Source organism: Bombina bombina, chromosome 7, assembly GCF_027579735.1.
Source record: "Bombina bombina isolate aBomBom1 chromosome 7, aBomBom1.pri, whole genome shotgun sequence".
NCBI classification, from domain to species: domain Eukaryota; kingdom Metazoa; phylum Chordata; class Amphibia; order Anura; family Bombinatoridae; genus Bombina; species Bombina bombina.
Window position 1 is genome coordinate 361,264,824 of NC_069505.1, and position 13,884 is coordinate 361,278,707.

General features: G+C 42.3%; 1 protein-coding gene across 1 annotated transcript in view; it reads right to left on the bottom strand.

Annotated features, from left to right (window-relative positions):
• Window positions 1-13,884, bottom strand: part of ACAD9 (acyl-CoA dehydrogenase family member 9) — an 816,466-nt gene that overhangs the window by 56,366 nt on the left and 746,216 nt on the right. Inside the window, exon 17 of the mRNA XM_053721049.1 lies at window positions 1,645-1,717. Within this exon, the coding sequence (XP_053577024.1) occupies window positions 1,645-1,717 (73 nt within the window). The remainder of the gene's footprint in view (window positions 1-1,644; window positions 1,718-13,884) is intronic.

Consider the following 13,884-nt stretch of genomic DNA (forward strand, 5'->3'; position numbering starts at 1 on the left):
ACCTTATTTATAGTGAAAAACATGCTAAAAAGCAATCGATTTTAAAACCCACAATAGTGTCAACCAGCATAGAGCCCTAAATATAAGCCATCATTTTATACAGTGTCTAAGAAAAAATGGCTTACCTATCCCAGAGGGAATTTCTGACAGTCTTCTAGCATTACATGGTCTTGTTAGAAAAATAACTGATCATACCTGAAGCAGTTAAGCCTGCAAACTGTTCCCCCCAACTGATGTTCTCTGGTTTCAACAGTCCTGCGTGGGAACAGCAATGGATTTTAGTTACTGGTGCTAAAATCATACTCCTCTCAACAGAAATCTTCATCACTTTCTGCTGTAGAGTAAATAGTACAAACCGGCACTATTTTAAAATAACAAACTCTTGATAGAAGAAATAAAAAACTACAACTAACACCACATACTCTTTACCACCCCCGTGGAGATGCTACTTGTTCAGAGCGGCAAAGAGAATGACTGGGGAGCGGAGCCAGAGGGGGAGCTATATGGACAGCTCTGCTGTGTGTTCTCTTTGCCACTTCCTGTAGGGAATGAGAATATCCCACAAGTAAGGATGAAGCCGTGGACCGGACACACCAATGTAGGAGAAACCTGAAGATCTGAAGTACAGGTGAGAGAAGACTGTGTATAGCACAGCAAAAAACGCCTGAGCACAGTAAACCTGACTGCACTCAATTTAAAGATATGTCCCCAAATTATGTGAAGCACAAGTACATGTTCATACTAACAGCCAGTGGGCTATGAATGTGCAAAATAACTTACCTTTCAGGACCTTCATTCACCTTGCTTACCACAGCTGCAGCAACTTGCATCCGGTAAAGGAGCCCATTCTAGGCAGCATAATGCTAAGGATCATGTTAAGACGTAGGCATGGGAATGCGGAAAAAGGCATCCGCTTGTTGTGTTGGTCTCTTTTCGGAGCTGGATTACTTCTTGTAAAAGTGCAACACACTAAGATCTACAGAAATCTAGATCTTAGTGTGTTGCAATAAAGCTTTTGAATGCCCATGGCTATTAACAAGTAACAGCATCTACGAACCAGGAGATTGGTGGATTAATTTACATTTCACCTGTGGAAGGCTGCAAATCCTACAAGGAGCAGCTCACTGTAGACCACTGGACTGGTGGATGAATCCACATTTCATCTAGAAGGCCTGTGACATTTCCCACTGAGTAAGGATTTTTCACTGCCTGGCTCATAACTCTACACCTCTTACTAACAGGGTACTGCAAGGAGGAAATTATCGGTTAGAGAAACCCTCTCAATGATGAGTGGGTCTGCACCTCAACTTTCCCCTCACTCTATTAAGGATGTAAAAGACAAAATGACCAAGGATCATGGGAAGTGAGAAAGATTTAAAGCTCTGGTGTGTTGGGGAATCTTTTGCCTCCTATGAATGGTCAGGAGGGTAATTTCCCACACAGGACGACTAATGGACATCTGATGAAAGAAAATATTTTTTTTCTTTTTACACCGTTAATAGATGACAGTATATTTTAATGCAATTATGGGGTCTCAAAGTCATTTGAAATCATTTGGATCAATAACAAAAACAGTTGAATCAGGACTAACAATTAGTATTACACTGAGATTTATGCATAACTTTTCCAATTTGTGATACTTACGCTTTCCAAGCTGAGCCATGAGATAGTTATTCTTGAAATAGGTCTCAGAACAAAACATGTTCGCAAGTAATACCTAATGAAAGATAAGGAAATTAGAACACTTGAAGAAAACACAAATTTGCATAAGTGCATCATATGGCTATTGGCAAAAAGTTTACAGAGACATTAAACTATATAAAAATAAAATAAATTTCACAGACCATCCTCTAATTATAGGTATCATCATTTTGGAATCAAGGTTTGACTGCAGATGTCTGAAGAAGCGTTGGAATGCTATGAAAGCTAGATTTCAACATAGTAGCATGCACAACTAGAAGATGGCATTGAATAACCTTAATATTATGCTTATATAATGTATTTATTGTTTAATGTCCCTTTAATTGACATAGAAGTAGATATTAAAGGGACAGTAAACCTTAAATATAGCCTTTGCCTCTTCTGGACAATCAGCTGGCACCAAGCTCAGTGCTATGTGAAACAGTGCGGGCTGCTAGTCAAGCTCCCCCAGTTAATGACGGATGCTTGTAAGCAAGACACAGATTACCTCCTGCAAATAAATCTAACTTGTGCTTGGCTGTACACCATGCTATTTATTAATGTATCCAAAAGACTGATTCATGGTGCAGCAAAACTGAGCTTATCCCATACTTCTAAAAGGATGTGCTAATTAGCCAGATTTAAAATTATATTATTGACAATGGTTTTTACATTTTTATATAAACTGTTACGCAAGCAGTTCCCAACAGTACTAACCCTAACACATGTTACTAATACTATAGTCCCTGGACCCTGAATAAACTGCCCTACTTGCAGTTTATTTCTTCTGGGAGTAGAACTTTCTTTTTTTAATATTTTAACCCCCTAAACTGTCTTACACTAAAACCTGTAATATACAAACCTTTAAAGCAAAAATCGTCATCACTGCTAAATCCCTCTAACCGCCACAATCCTAAAAAACATAATTTATGCTTACCTGATAAATTTATTTCTCTTGTGATGTATCGAGTCCACGGATTCATCCTTACTTGTGGGATATTCTCCTCCCCTACAGGAAGTGGCAGAGAGAGCACCCACAGCAGAGCTGCCTATATAGCTCCCCCCTTAGCTCCACCCCCCAGTCATTCGACCGAAGGCTAGGAAGAAAAAGGAGAAACTATAGGGTGCAGTGGTGACTGAAAGTTTAAAAATAAAATATATATGCCTGTCTTAATAAACAGGGCGGGCCGTGGACTCGATACATCACAAGAGAAATAAATTTATCAGGTAAGCATTAATTATGTTTTCTCTTGTAAGATGTATCGAGTCCACGGATTCATCCTTATTTGGGGAATACCAATACCAAAGCTTTAGGACACGGATGAAGGGAGGGACAAGACAGGTACCCTAAATGGAAGGCACCACTGCTTGTAGAACCTTTCTCCCAAAAATAGCCTCCGAAGAAGCAAAAGTATCAAATTTGTAAAATTTGGAAAAAGTATGAAGCGAAGACCAAGTCGCCGCATTACAAATCTGTTCAACAGAAGCCTCATTTTTAAAAGCCATGTGGAAGCCACAGCTCTAGTAGAATGAGCAGTAATTCTTTCAGGAGGCTGCTGTCCAGCAGTCTCATAGGCCAAACAGATGATGCTTTTCAGCCAAAAGGAAAGAGAGGTAGCCGTAGCCTTCTGACCTCTCTGCTTACCAGAATAAACAACAAACAATGAAGATGTTTGACGGAAATCTTTAGTTGCTTGAAAGTAGAACTTAAAAGCACGAACCACATCAAGATTGTGCAACAGACGTTCCTTCTTTGAAGAAGGATTAGGACACAGTGAAGGAACAACAATCTCTTGATTGATATTCCTGTTAGAACCAACCTTAGGGAGGAACCCAGGTTTGGTACGCAAAACCACCTTATCTGCATGGAAAATAAGATAAGGGGAATCACACTATAAAGCATATAGCTCAGAAACCCTTCGAGCCGAAGAGATAGCTACTAAAAACAAAACTTTCCAAGATAGAAGCTTAATATCCAGGGAATGCATAGGTTCAAACGGAACCCCTTGAAGAACTTTAAGAACTAAATTTAGGCTCCATGGCGGAGCAACAGGTTTAAATACAGGCTTGATTCTGACCAAAGCCTGACAAAATGCTCGAACGTCTGGGACATCTGCCAGACGTTTGTGTAGAAGAATAGACAAAGCAGATATTTGTCCTTATAAAGAACTAGCTGATAATCCCTTCTCCAAACCTTCCTGGAGAAAAGACAATATTCTAGGAATCCTAAACTTACTCCACGAGTAACCTTTGGATTAACACTAATAAAGATATTTGCGCCAAATCTTATGATAGATCTTCCTGGTGACAGGCTTTCTAGCCTGAATCAGGGTATCAATGACGGACTCAGAGAAACCACGCTTTGATAGAATCAGGCGTTCAATCTCCAAGCAGTCAGGCGCAGAGAAATTAGATTTGGATGCGTGAACAGACCTTGGATTAGAAGGTCCCGCCTCATTGGCAGAGATCATGGTAGAACCAAGGACATGTCCACTAGGTCTGCATACCAAGTCCTGCGTGGCCACGCAGGCGCTATCAGAATCACCGAAGCTCTCTCCTGCTTTATTCTGGCAACCAGACGTAGAAGGAGAGGAAATACATAGGCCAGACTGAAGGACCAAGGCACTGCAAGAGCATCTATCAGTACCGCCTTGGGATCCCGGGACCTGGACCCGTAACGAGGAAGTTTGGCATTCTGACGGGACGCCATCAGATCCAATTCTGGTGTGCCCCATAGCTGAATCAGCTGGGCAAATACCTCCGGATGGAGTTCCCACTCCCCCAGATGAAAAGTCTAATGACTTAGGAAATCCGCCTCCCAGTTCACTACTCCTGGGATATGGATTGCTGAGAGATGGCAAGAGTGATCCTCTGCCCTTCGGATTATTTTGGTTACCTCCATCATCGTTAGAGAACTCCTTGTTCCTCCTTGACGATTGATATAAGCTACAGTCGTGATGTTGTCCGACTGAAACCTGATGAATTTGGCCGCAGCAAGCTGAGGCCATGCCTGAAGCGCATTGAATATTGCTCTCAGTTCTAGAATATTTATCGGGAGAAAAGATTCCTCCCGAGACCATAAGCCCTGTGCTCTCAGGGAGTTCCAGACTGCACCCCAGCCTAGCAGGCTGGCATCTGTCGTTACAATGAGCCACTCTGGCCTGCGGAAACACATTCCCTGAGACAGGTGGTCCTGAGACAACCACCAGAGAAGAGAATCTCTGGTCTCCTGGTCCAGATGCAGTTGAAGAGACAAATCTGTATAATCCCAATTCCACTGTTTGAGCATGCACAGTTGCAGTGGTCTGAGGTGTAGGCGGGCAAAAGGAACTATGTCCATTGCCGCTACCATGAGTCCGAAGTTTTGATTTTCTGACCTCCGTCAGAAATATTTTCATTTCTACCGAATCTATCAGAGTCCCTAGGAAGGAAACTCTTGTGAGAGGGAAGAGAGAACTCTTTTTATGTTCACCGTCCACCAGTGAGATTTCAAAAAAACCAACACAATGTCCGTGTGAGACTTGGATAACTGGAAAGTTGACGCCTGAATTAAGATAAGGCGCCACTGCTATGCCCTGTGGTCGTATAACCGCCAGAAGGGACCCTAGCACCCTTGTGAAAATTCTGTGAATAGGGATGTGTAGATACGCATCCTTTAAGTCCACGGTGGTCATATATTGACCCTCCTGGATCAGAGGTAGAATAGACCGAAAAGTCTCCATCTTGAATGATGGGACTTTGAGGAACTTGTTTAGAATTTTGAGATCCAAGATTGATCTGAAAGTTCCCTCTTTTTTGGAAACCACAAACAGGTTTAAGTAAAATCCTAGCCCCTGTTCCTATTTTGGGACTGGTAGGATCACCCCCAAGGTATGTAGGTCTTCTACACAGCGTAAGAACGCCTCTCTCTTTGTCTGGTTTACAGACAATCGAGAAATGTGAAAAGTCCCCCTTGGAGAGCCTTTGAACATTGGGACACAATTTCTAAAGCCCAGGGATCGTGAACATCTCTTGCCCAAGCCTGAGCGAAGAGAGAGAGTCTGCCCCCTACTAGATCCGGTCCTGGATCAGAGGCTACCCCTTCATGCTGTCTTAGAGGCAGCTGCAGGCTTCTTGGCCTGTTTACCATTGTTCCAAGGTCTCCAGACTGACTTGGACTGGGCAAAATTCCACTCTTGCTTTGCAACAGAGGAAGCTGAAGCGGGACCAATCTTGAAATTCCGAAAGGAACGAAAATTATTTTATTAGGTCCTCATCTTATTTGATCTATCCCAAGGGAGGGCATGACCTTTCCCTCCAGTGATGTCTGAAAAAAACTCTTTCAGTTCAGGCCCAAATAGGGTCTTTCCCTTGAAAGGGATGTTCAAAAACATAATTTTTGCTTACCTGATAAATTTATTTCTCTTGTGGTGTATCCAGTCCACGGATCATCCATTATTTGTGGGATATTCTCCTTCCCAACAGGAAGTTGCAAGAGGATCATCCACAGCAGAGCTGCTATATAGCTCCTCCCCTAACTGCCATATCCAGTCATTCGACCGAAGACAAGCAAGAGAAAGGAGAAACCATAGGGTGCAGTGGTGACTGTAGTTTACAGTTAAAAAATACCTGCCTTAAAATGACAGGGCGGCCGTGGACTGGATACACCACAAGAAAAAATAAATTTATCAGGTAAGCATAAATTATGTTTTCTCTTGTAAGGTGTATCCAGTCCACGGATCATCCATTACTTGTGGGATACCAATACCAAAGCTAAAGTACACGGATGAAGGGAGGGACAAGGCAGGTACTTGAATGGAAGGTACCACTGCCTGTAAAACCTCTCTCCCAAAAATGTAAATCTGTTCAACAGAAGCCTAATTTTTAAAGGCCCATGTGGAAGCCACAGCTCTAGTAGAATGAGCTGTAATCCTTTCAGGAGGCTGCTGGCCAGCAGTCTCATAAGCTAAGCGTATTATACTTCTTAGCCAAAGCGAAAGAGAAGTTGCCGAAGCCTTTTGGCCTTTCCTCTGTCCAGAGTAGGCAACAAACAAAGCAGATGTTCAACGAAAATCTTTAGTAGCTTGTAAATAATACTTTAAAGCACGAACCACGTCAAGATTGTGTAATAGACGTTCCTTCTTTGAAGAAGGATTAGGACAAAATGACGGAACAACAATCTCCTGATTGATATTCTTATTAGATACCACCTTAGGTAAAAACCCAGGTTTGGAACGCAAAACTACCTTATCTGCATGGAAGATCAGATAAGGGGAATCACATTGTAAGGCAGATAACTCGGAAACTCTACGAGCCGAGGAAATAGCTACCAAAAATAGAACTTTCCAAGATAAAAGTTTGATATCTATGGAATGAAGAGGTTCAAACGGAACCCCTTGAAGAACTTTAAGAACCAAATTTAAACTCCATGGCGGGGCAACAGGTTTAAACACAGGCTTGATTCTAACTAAAGCCTGACAAAATGCCTGAACGTCTTGAACATCCGCCAGACACTTGTGCAAAAGAATAGACAGAGCAGAAATCTGTCCCTTTAAGGAACTAGCTGACAATCCTTTTTCCAATCCTTCTTGGAGAAAAGATAATATCCTGGGAATCCTGACCTTACTCCATGAGTAGCCCTTGGATTCACACCAATAAAGATATTTACGCCATATCTTATGATAGATTTTCCTGGTGACAGGCTTTCGTGCCTGAATTAAGGTATCAATGACTGACTCAGAGAAACCACGCTTTGATAAAATCAAGCGTTCAATCTCCAGGCAGTCAGCCTCAGAGAAATTAGATTTGGATGGTTGAAAGGACCTTGAAGTAGAAGGTCCTGTCTCAGCGGCAGAGTCCATGGTGGAAAGGATGACATGTCCACCAGATCTGCATACCAAGATCACCGATGCTCTCTCCTGCTTGATTTTGGCAATCAGACGAGGGAGCAGAGGAAACGGTGGAAACACATAAGCCAGGTTGAAGGACCAAGGCGCTGCTAGAGCATCTATCAGCGTTGCCTTGGGGTCCCTGGACCTGGATCCGTAACAAGGAAGTTTGGCGTTCTGGCGAGACGCCATGAGATCCAGTTCTGGTTTGCCCCAACAATGAATCAATTGTGCAAACACCTCCGGATGGAGTTCCCACTCCCCGGATGAAAAGTCTGACGACTTAGAAAATCCGCCTCCCAGTTCTCTACACCTGGGATATGGATAGCTGATAGGTGGCAAGAGTGAATCTCTGCCCAGCGAATTATCTTTGAGACTTCTAAAATCGCTAGGGAACTCCTTGTTCCCCTTTGATGGTTGATGTAAGCCACAGTCGTGATGTTGTCCGACTGAAATCTGATGAACCTCATTGTCGCTAGCTGAGGCCAAGTCTGAAGAGCATTGAATATCGCTCTTAGTTCCAGAATGTTTATTGGAAGGAGTGTCTCCTCCTGAGTCCACGATCCCTGAGCCTTCAGGGAGTTCCAGACTGACCCCCAGCCTAGAAGGCTGGCATCTGTCGTTACAATTGTCCAATCTGGCTTGCGAAAGGTCATACCTTTGGACAGATGGACCCGAGATAGCCACCAGAGAAGAGAATCCCTGGTCTCTTGATCCAGATTTAGTAGAGGGGACAAATCTGTGTAATCCCCATTCCACTGACTGAGCATGCATAGTTGCAGCGGTCTGAGATGTAGACGTGCAAACGGCACTATGTCCATTGCCGCTACCATTAAGCCGATTACTTCCATACACTGAGCCACCGAAGGGCGAGAAGTGGAATAAAGAACACGGCAGGAATTTAGAAGTTTTGATAACCTGGACTCTGTCAGGTAAATCCTCATTTCTACAGAATCTATTAGAGTTCTCAGAAAGGAGACTCTTGTGAGAGGGGATAGAGAACTATTTTCTTCGTTCACCTTCCACCCATGCGACCTCAGAAATGCCAGAACTATGTCCGTATGAGACTTGGCAATTTGGAAATTTGACGCCTGTATCAGGATGTCGTCTAAATAAGGGGCCACTGCTATGCCCCGCGGTCTTAGGACCGCCAGAAGTGACCCCAGAACCTTCGTAAAGATTCTTGGGGCTGTAGCTAACCCAAAGGGAAGAGCTACAAACTGGTAATGCCTGTCTAGGAAGGCAAACCTGAGAAACCGATGATGATCTTTGTGTATCGGAATGTGAAGATAAGCATCCTTTAAATCCACAGTAGTCATGTATTGACCCTCCTGGATCATAGGTAGGATGGTACGAATAGTCTCCATCTTGAATGATGGGACTCTGAGGAATTTGTTTAGGATCTTGAGATCTAAAATTGGTCTGAAGGTTCCCTCTTTTTTGGGAACCACAAACAGATTTGAGTAAAATCCCTGTCCCTGTTCCTCCTTTGGAACTGGATGGATCACTCCCATAACTAGGAGGTCTTGAACACAGTGTAAGAATGCCTCTCTCTTTATCTGGTTTGCAGATAATTGTGAAAGGTGAAATCTCCCTTTTGGAGGAGAAGCTCTGAAGTCCAGAAGATATCCCTGGGATACAATTTCCAACGCCCAGGGATCCTGGACATCTCTTGCCCAAGCCTGGGCGAACAGCGAAAGTCTGCCCCCTACTAGATCCGTTACCGGATAGGGGACCGATCCTTCATGCTGCCTTAGAGGCAGCAGCAGGTTTTTTGGCCTGCTTACCTTTTTTCCAGGTCTGGTTAGGTCTCCAGACCGACTTGGACTGGGCAAAAGTACCCTCTTGTTTTGCATTAGAGGACATTGATGCCACACTCGCCTTAAAGTTTCGAAAGGCACGAAAATTAGTCTGTTCGGCCCTTGATTTGGACCTATCCTGAGGAAGGGCATGACCTTTTCCTCCAGTGATATCAGAAATGATCTCCTTCAAACCAGGCCTGAATAGGGTTTGCCCCTTGAAGGGAATGTTAAGCAGCTTAGACTTTTAAGTAACGTCAGCTGACCATGATTTAAGCCATAGCGCCCTGCGCGCCTGAATAGCAAAACCAGAATTCTTAGCCGTTAGTTTAGTCAAATGAACAATGGCATCAGAAAAAAAGAATTGGCTAGCTTAAGAGCTCTAAGCTTGTCAAGTATGTCATCCAATGGGGTCTCTACCTGTAAAGCCTCTTCCAGAGACTCAAACCAGAAAGCCGCAGCAGCAGTGACTGGAGCAATGCATGCAAGGGGCTGTAGAATAAAACCTTGTTGAATAAACATTTTCTTAAGGTAACCCTCTAACTTTTTATCCATTGGATCTGAGAAAGCACAACTGTCCTCGACAGGGATAGTAGTACGCTTAGCTAGGGTAGAAACTGCTCCCTCCACCTTAGGGACTGTCTGCCATAAGTCCCGTGTGGTGGCATCTATTGGAAACATTTTCTTAAAAATAGGAGGGGGAGAGAACGGCACACCTGGTCTATCCCATTCCTTAGTAATAATTTCTGTAAACCTTTTAGGTATTGGAAAAACTTTATCCAATCTACACAATTTCTCTGGCACTGCAATTGTATCACAGTCATTCAGAGCAGCTAAAACCTCCCTGAGCAATACGTGGAGGTGTTCAAGCTTAAATTTAAATGTTGACATATCAGAATCAGGTTGAATCCTCTTCCCTGATTCAGAAACATCACCCACAGAAAGAAGCTCTCCTTCCTCAGCTTCTGTATATTGTGAGGGAGTATCAGACATAGCTCTTAAAGCGTCAGTATGCTCTGTATTTCTTCTAACTCCAGAGCTGTCTCGCTTTCCTCGTAACCCAGGTAGTCTGGATAATACCGCTGACAGTGTATAATCCATGACCGCCGCCATGTCTTGTAAAGTAAATGCTATGGGCGCCCTAGATGTACTTGGCGCCATTTGAGCGTGAGTCCCTTGAGCGGGAGTCAAAGGGTCTAACACGTGGGGCGAGTTAGTCGGCATAACTTCCCCCTCGTCAGATTCCTCTGGTGATAATTTTTTTAAAGACAGAATATGGTCTTTATTACTTAAAGTGAAATCAGTACATTTGGTACACATTCTAAGAGGGGGTTCCACCATGGCTTCTAAACATAATGAACAAGGAGTTTCCTCTATGTCAGACATGTTTAAACAGACTAGCAATGAGACCAGCAAGCTTGGAAAACACTTTAAAGCAAGTTAACAAGCAAAAAATAAAAACGGTACTGTGCCTTTAAGAAAAATAAAAAAGGTCAGAATTTGAAAAACAGTGAAAAAAAGCAGTAAATCAAACGAAATTTTTACAGTGTGTATAATAAGCTAACAGAGCATTGCACCCACTTGCAAATGGATGATTAACCCCTTAATTCAAAAAACGGATCAAAAAAATGATAGACGTTTTTTTAACAGTCACAACAAACTGCCACAGCTTTGCTGTGGCCCTACCTTCCCAAACAAACGACTTTGGAAAGCCTAAGAGCCCTTTAGAGATGTCCTAGAGCATTCAGGGGACTCCTTGAGGAAAGCTGGATGTCTCAGTCTGTAAAAGTTACTGCGCAATTAAGCGCTAAATTAGGCCCCTCCCACTCATGTCTAAACAGTGGAAAGCCTAAGAAAACTGTTTCTATGCAAATTTAAGCCAGCCATGTGGAAAGGAAAAAAACTAGGCCCCAATAAAGTTTTATCACCAGAACATATATAAAAACGTTTAAACACTTCCAGCAAACGTTTTATATAACAGGAATTGAAAATGTATAAGAGTATTACCTCTGACAGTAAGCATGATACCAGTCGCTATTAAATCACTGTATTCAGGCTTACCTTACATAAATCTGGTATCAGCAGCATTTTCTAGCATTTACATCTCTAGAAATTTTTTTTAACTGCACATACCTCATAGCAGGATAACCTGCACGCCATTCCCCAGCTGAAGTTACCTCTCTCTTCAATTATGTGTGAGAACAGCAATGGATCTTAGTTACAACCTGCTAAGATCATAGAAATCACAGGCAGATTCTTCTTCTATTTTCTGCCTGGGACAAAAATAGTACAACTCCGGTACCATTTAAAAATAACAAACTTTTGATTGAAGAAAAAAACAACTACGTTTCACCACTTTTCTCTTACTACTTCCATGCTTGTCGAGAGTTGCAAGAGAATGACTGGATTTGGCAGTTAGGGGAGGAGCTATATAGCAGCTCTGCTGTGGGTGATCCTCTTGCAACTTCCTGTTGGGAAGGAGAATATCCCACAAGTAATGGATGATCCGTGGACTGGATACACCTTACAAGAGAAAGCTTTAGATGACACATCAGCAGACCAGGATTTAAGCCATAACGCCCTGCGTGCTAAAATGGCAAAACCTGAATTCTTTGCCGCTAATTTAGCCAGTTGAAAAGCGGCATCTGTAATACAAGAATTAGCCAATTTAAGGGCCTTAATTCAGTCCAAAATTTCTTCTAATGGAGTCTCCATCTGAAGAGCCTCTTCTAGAGCCTCAAACCAGAAAGCAGCTGCAGTAGTTGCAGGAACAATGCACACAATAGGTTGAAGAAGAAAACCTTGATGAACAAAAATTTTCTTCAGGAGACCCTCTAATTTTTTATCCATAGCATCTTTGAAAGCACAACTGACTTCAATAGGTATAGTTGTATGTTCAGACAGAGTAGAAATAACTCCCTCCACCTTAGGAACTGTCTGCCACGAGTCCCGCATGGTGTCAGATATGGGAAACATATTCTTAAAAACAGGAGGGGGAATAAACGGAATACCTGATCTATCCCACTCCGTAGCAATAATATTCACAATCCTCTTAGGGACTGGAAAAAAAAACATCAGTGTAAACAGGAACCTCTAAGTATTTATCCATCTTACACAATTTCTCTGGGACCACTATTATCTAGAGCCGCTAATATTTCCCTGAGCAATAAGCGAAGGTGTTCAAGCTTAAATTTAAAGGCTGTCATATCAGAATCTGTCTGAGGAAGCGTCTTTCCTGAATCAGAAATTTCTCCCTCAGATAACAAATCCCTCACCCCTACCTCAGAGCATTGTGAGGACATATCAGATACGGCTACTAAAGCATCAGACTGCTCAGCATATTTCCTTAACCCAGAGCTGTCCCGCTTTCCTTGTAAACCAGGCAGTTAGGATAAAACCTCTGTGAGGGTTGTATTCATAACTGTGGCCATGTCTTGTAAAATAAATGAATTTGACGCACTAGAGGTACTTGGCGTCACTTGTGCGGGCGTTACTGGTTGTGACACTTGGGGAGAGCTAGATGGCGAACCCTCATTTACTTCTGACTGAGAATCATCTATTGCTCTATTTTTAAGTGCTAAAATATGCTCTTTATAGTTTATAGACATATCAGTACAATTGGGACACATTCTAAGAGGGGGTACCACAATGGCTTCCAAACATATTGAACAAGGATTTTCCTTGGTGTCAGACATGTTAAACAGGCTAGTAATTTAACAATCAAGCTTGGAAAACACTGTAATCAAAGTAAATAACACTTAGAAATAAAACGGTACTGTGTCTTTAAGAGAAAAAAAGCTGCACAAATTCTGCTAAACAGTGTAAAAAAGCAGTAAACATAACAACATTTTTACAGTAGTATCATATAGCCTTAGTAACTTTGCACAGCTATGCAAATAAACAATTAACCCCTTAATGGCAAAACCGGATTGAAAAAACATCAAAACCGGTAAAAAAGACTTTCAGCACCTTGCCACAGCTCTCAGTCTCAGAGGAAAAGAAACTGCACAACTGAGGCCTGAAAATAGGCCCCTCCCACCTCACTCGAGTTTTGAGGCCTAACAGAAAAACACTAGAGTGTCTCTAAATTAACCATGTGGGTTAAAAAAAAACAAGCCATAATGACCCCTTTAGTCCCTTCAAAAAAACGTTATAATTGCATCATTTACTGAATAAACAAAAACGTTTTTATCAAACAGTGTCACCAGTAACTAATGAGCCCTTCATGCAAGTTGAAATTCCTATCCAAGTGTCTGAATACAGCTTACCCTTCCCTTATGGGGATATTTCCAGCCTTTTCTAGAAATAACACAGTCTGTCTAGAAAAAAATAGACTGAACATACCTTAATGCAGTTTAGCCTGCAAACTGTTCCCCCAACTGAAGTTTTCCTGTACTCTTCAGCCCTTGTGAGAACAGCAGTGGATCATCATCCTCCTTGCAGAAATCTTCATCCCTTTTCTGCCAGAGAGTAAATAGTACACACCGGTACCATTTAAAAATAACAAACTTTTGCTTGAGAAAATAAAAACCTAACAT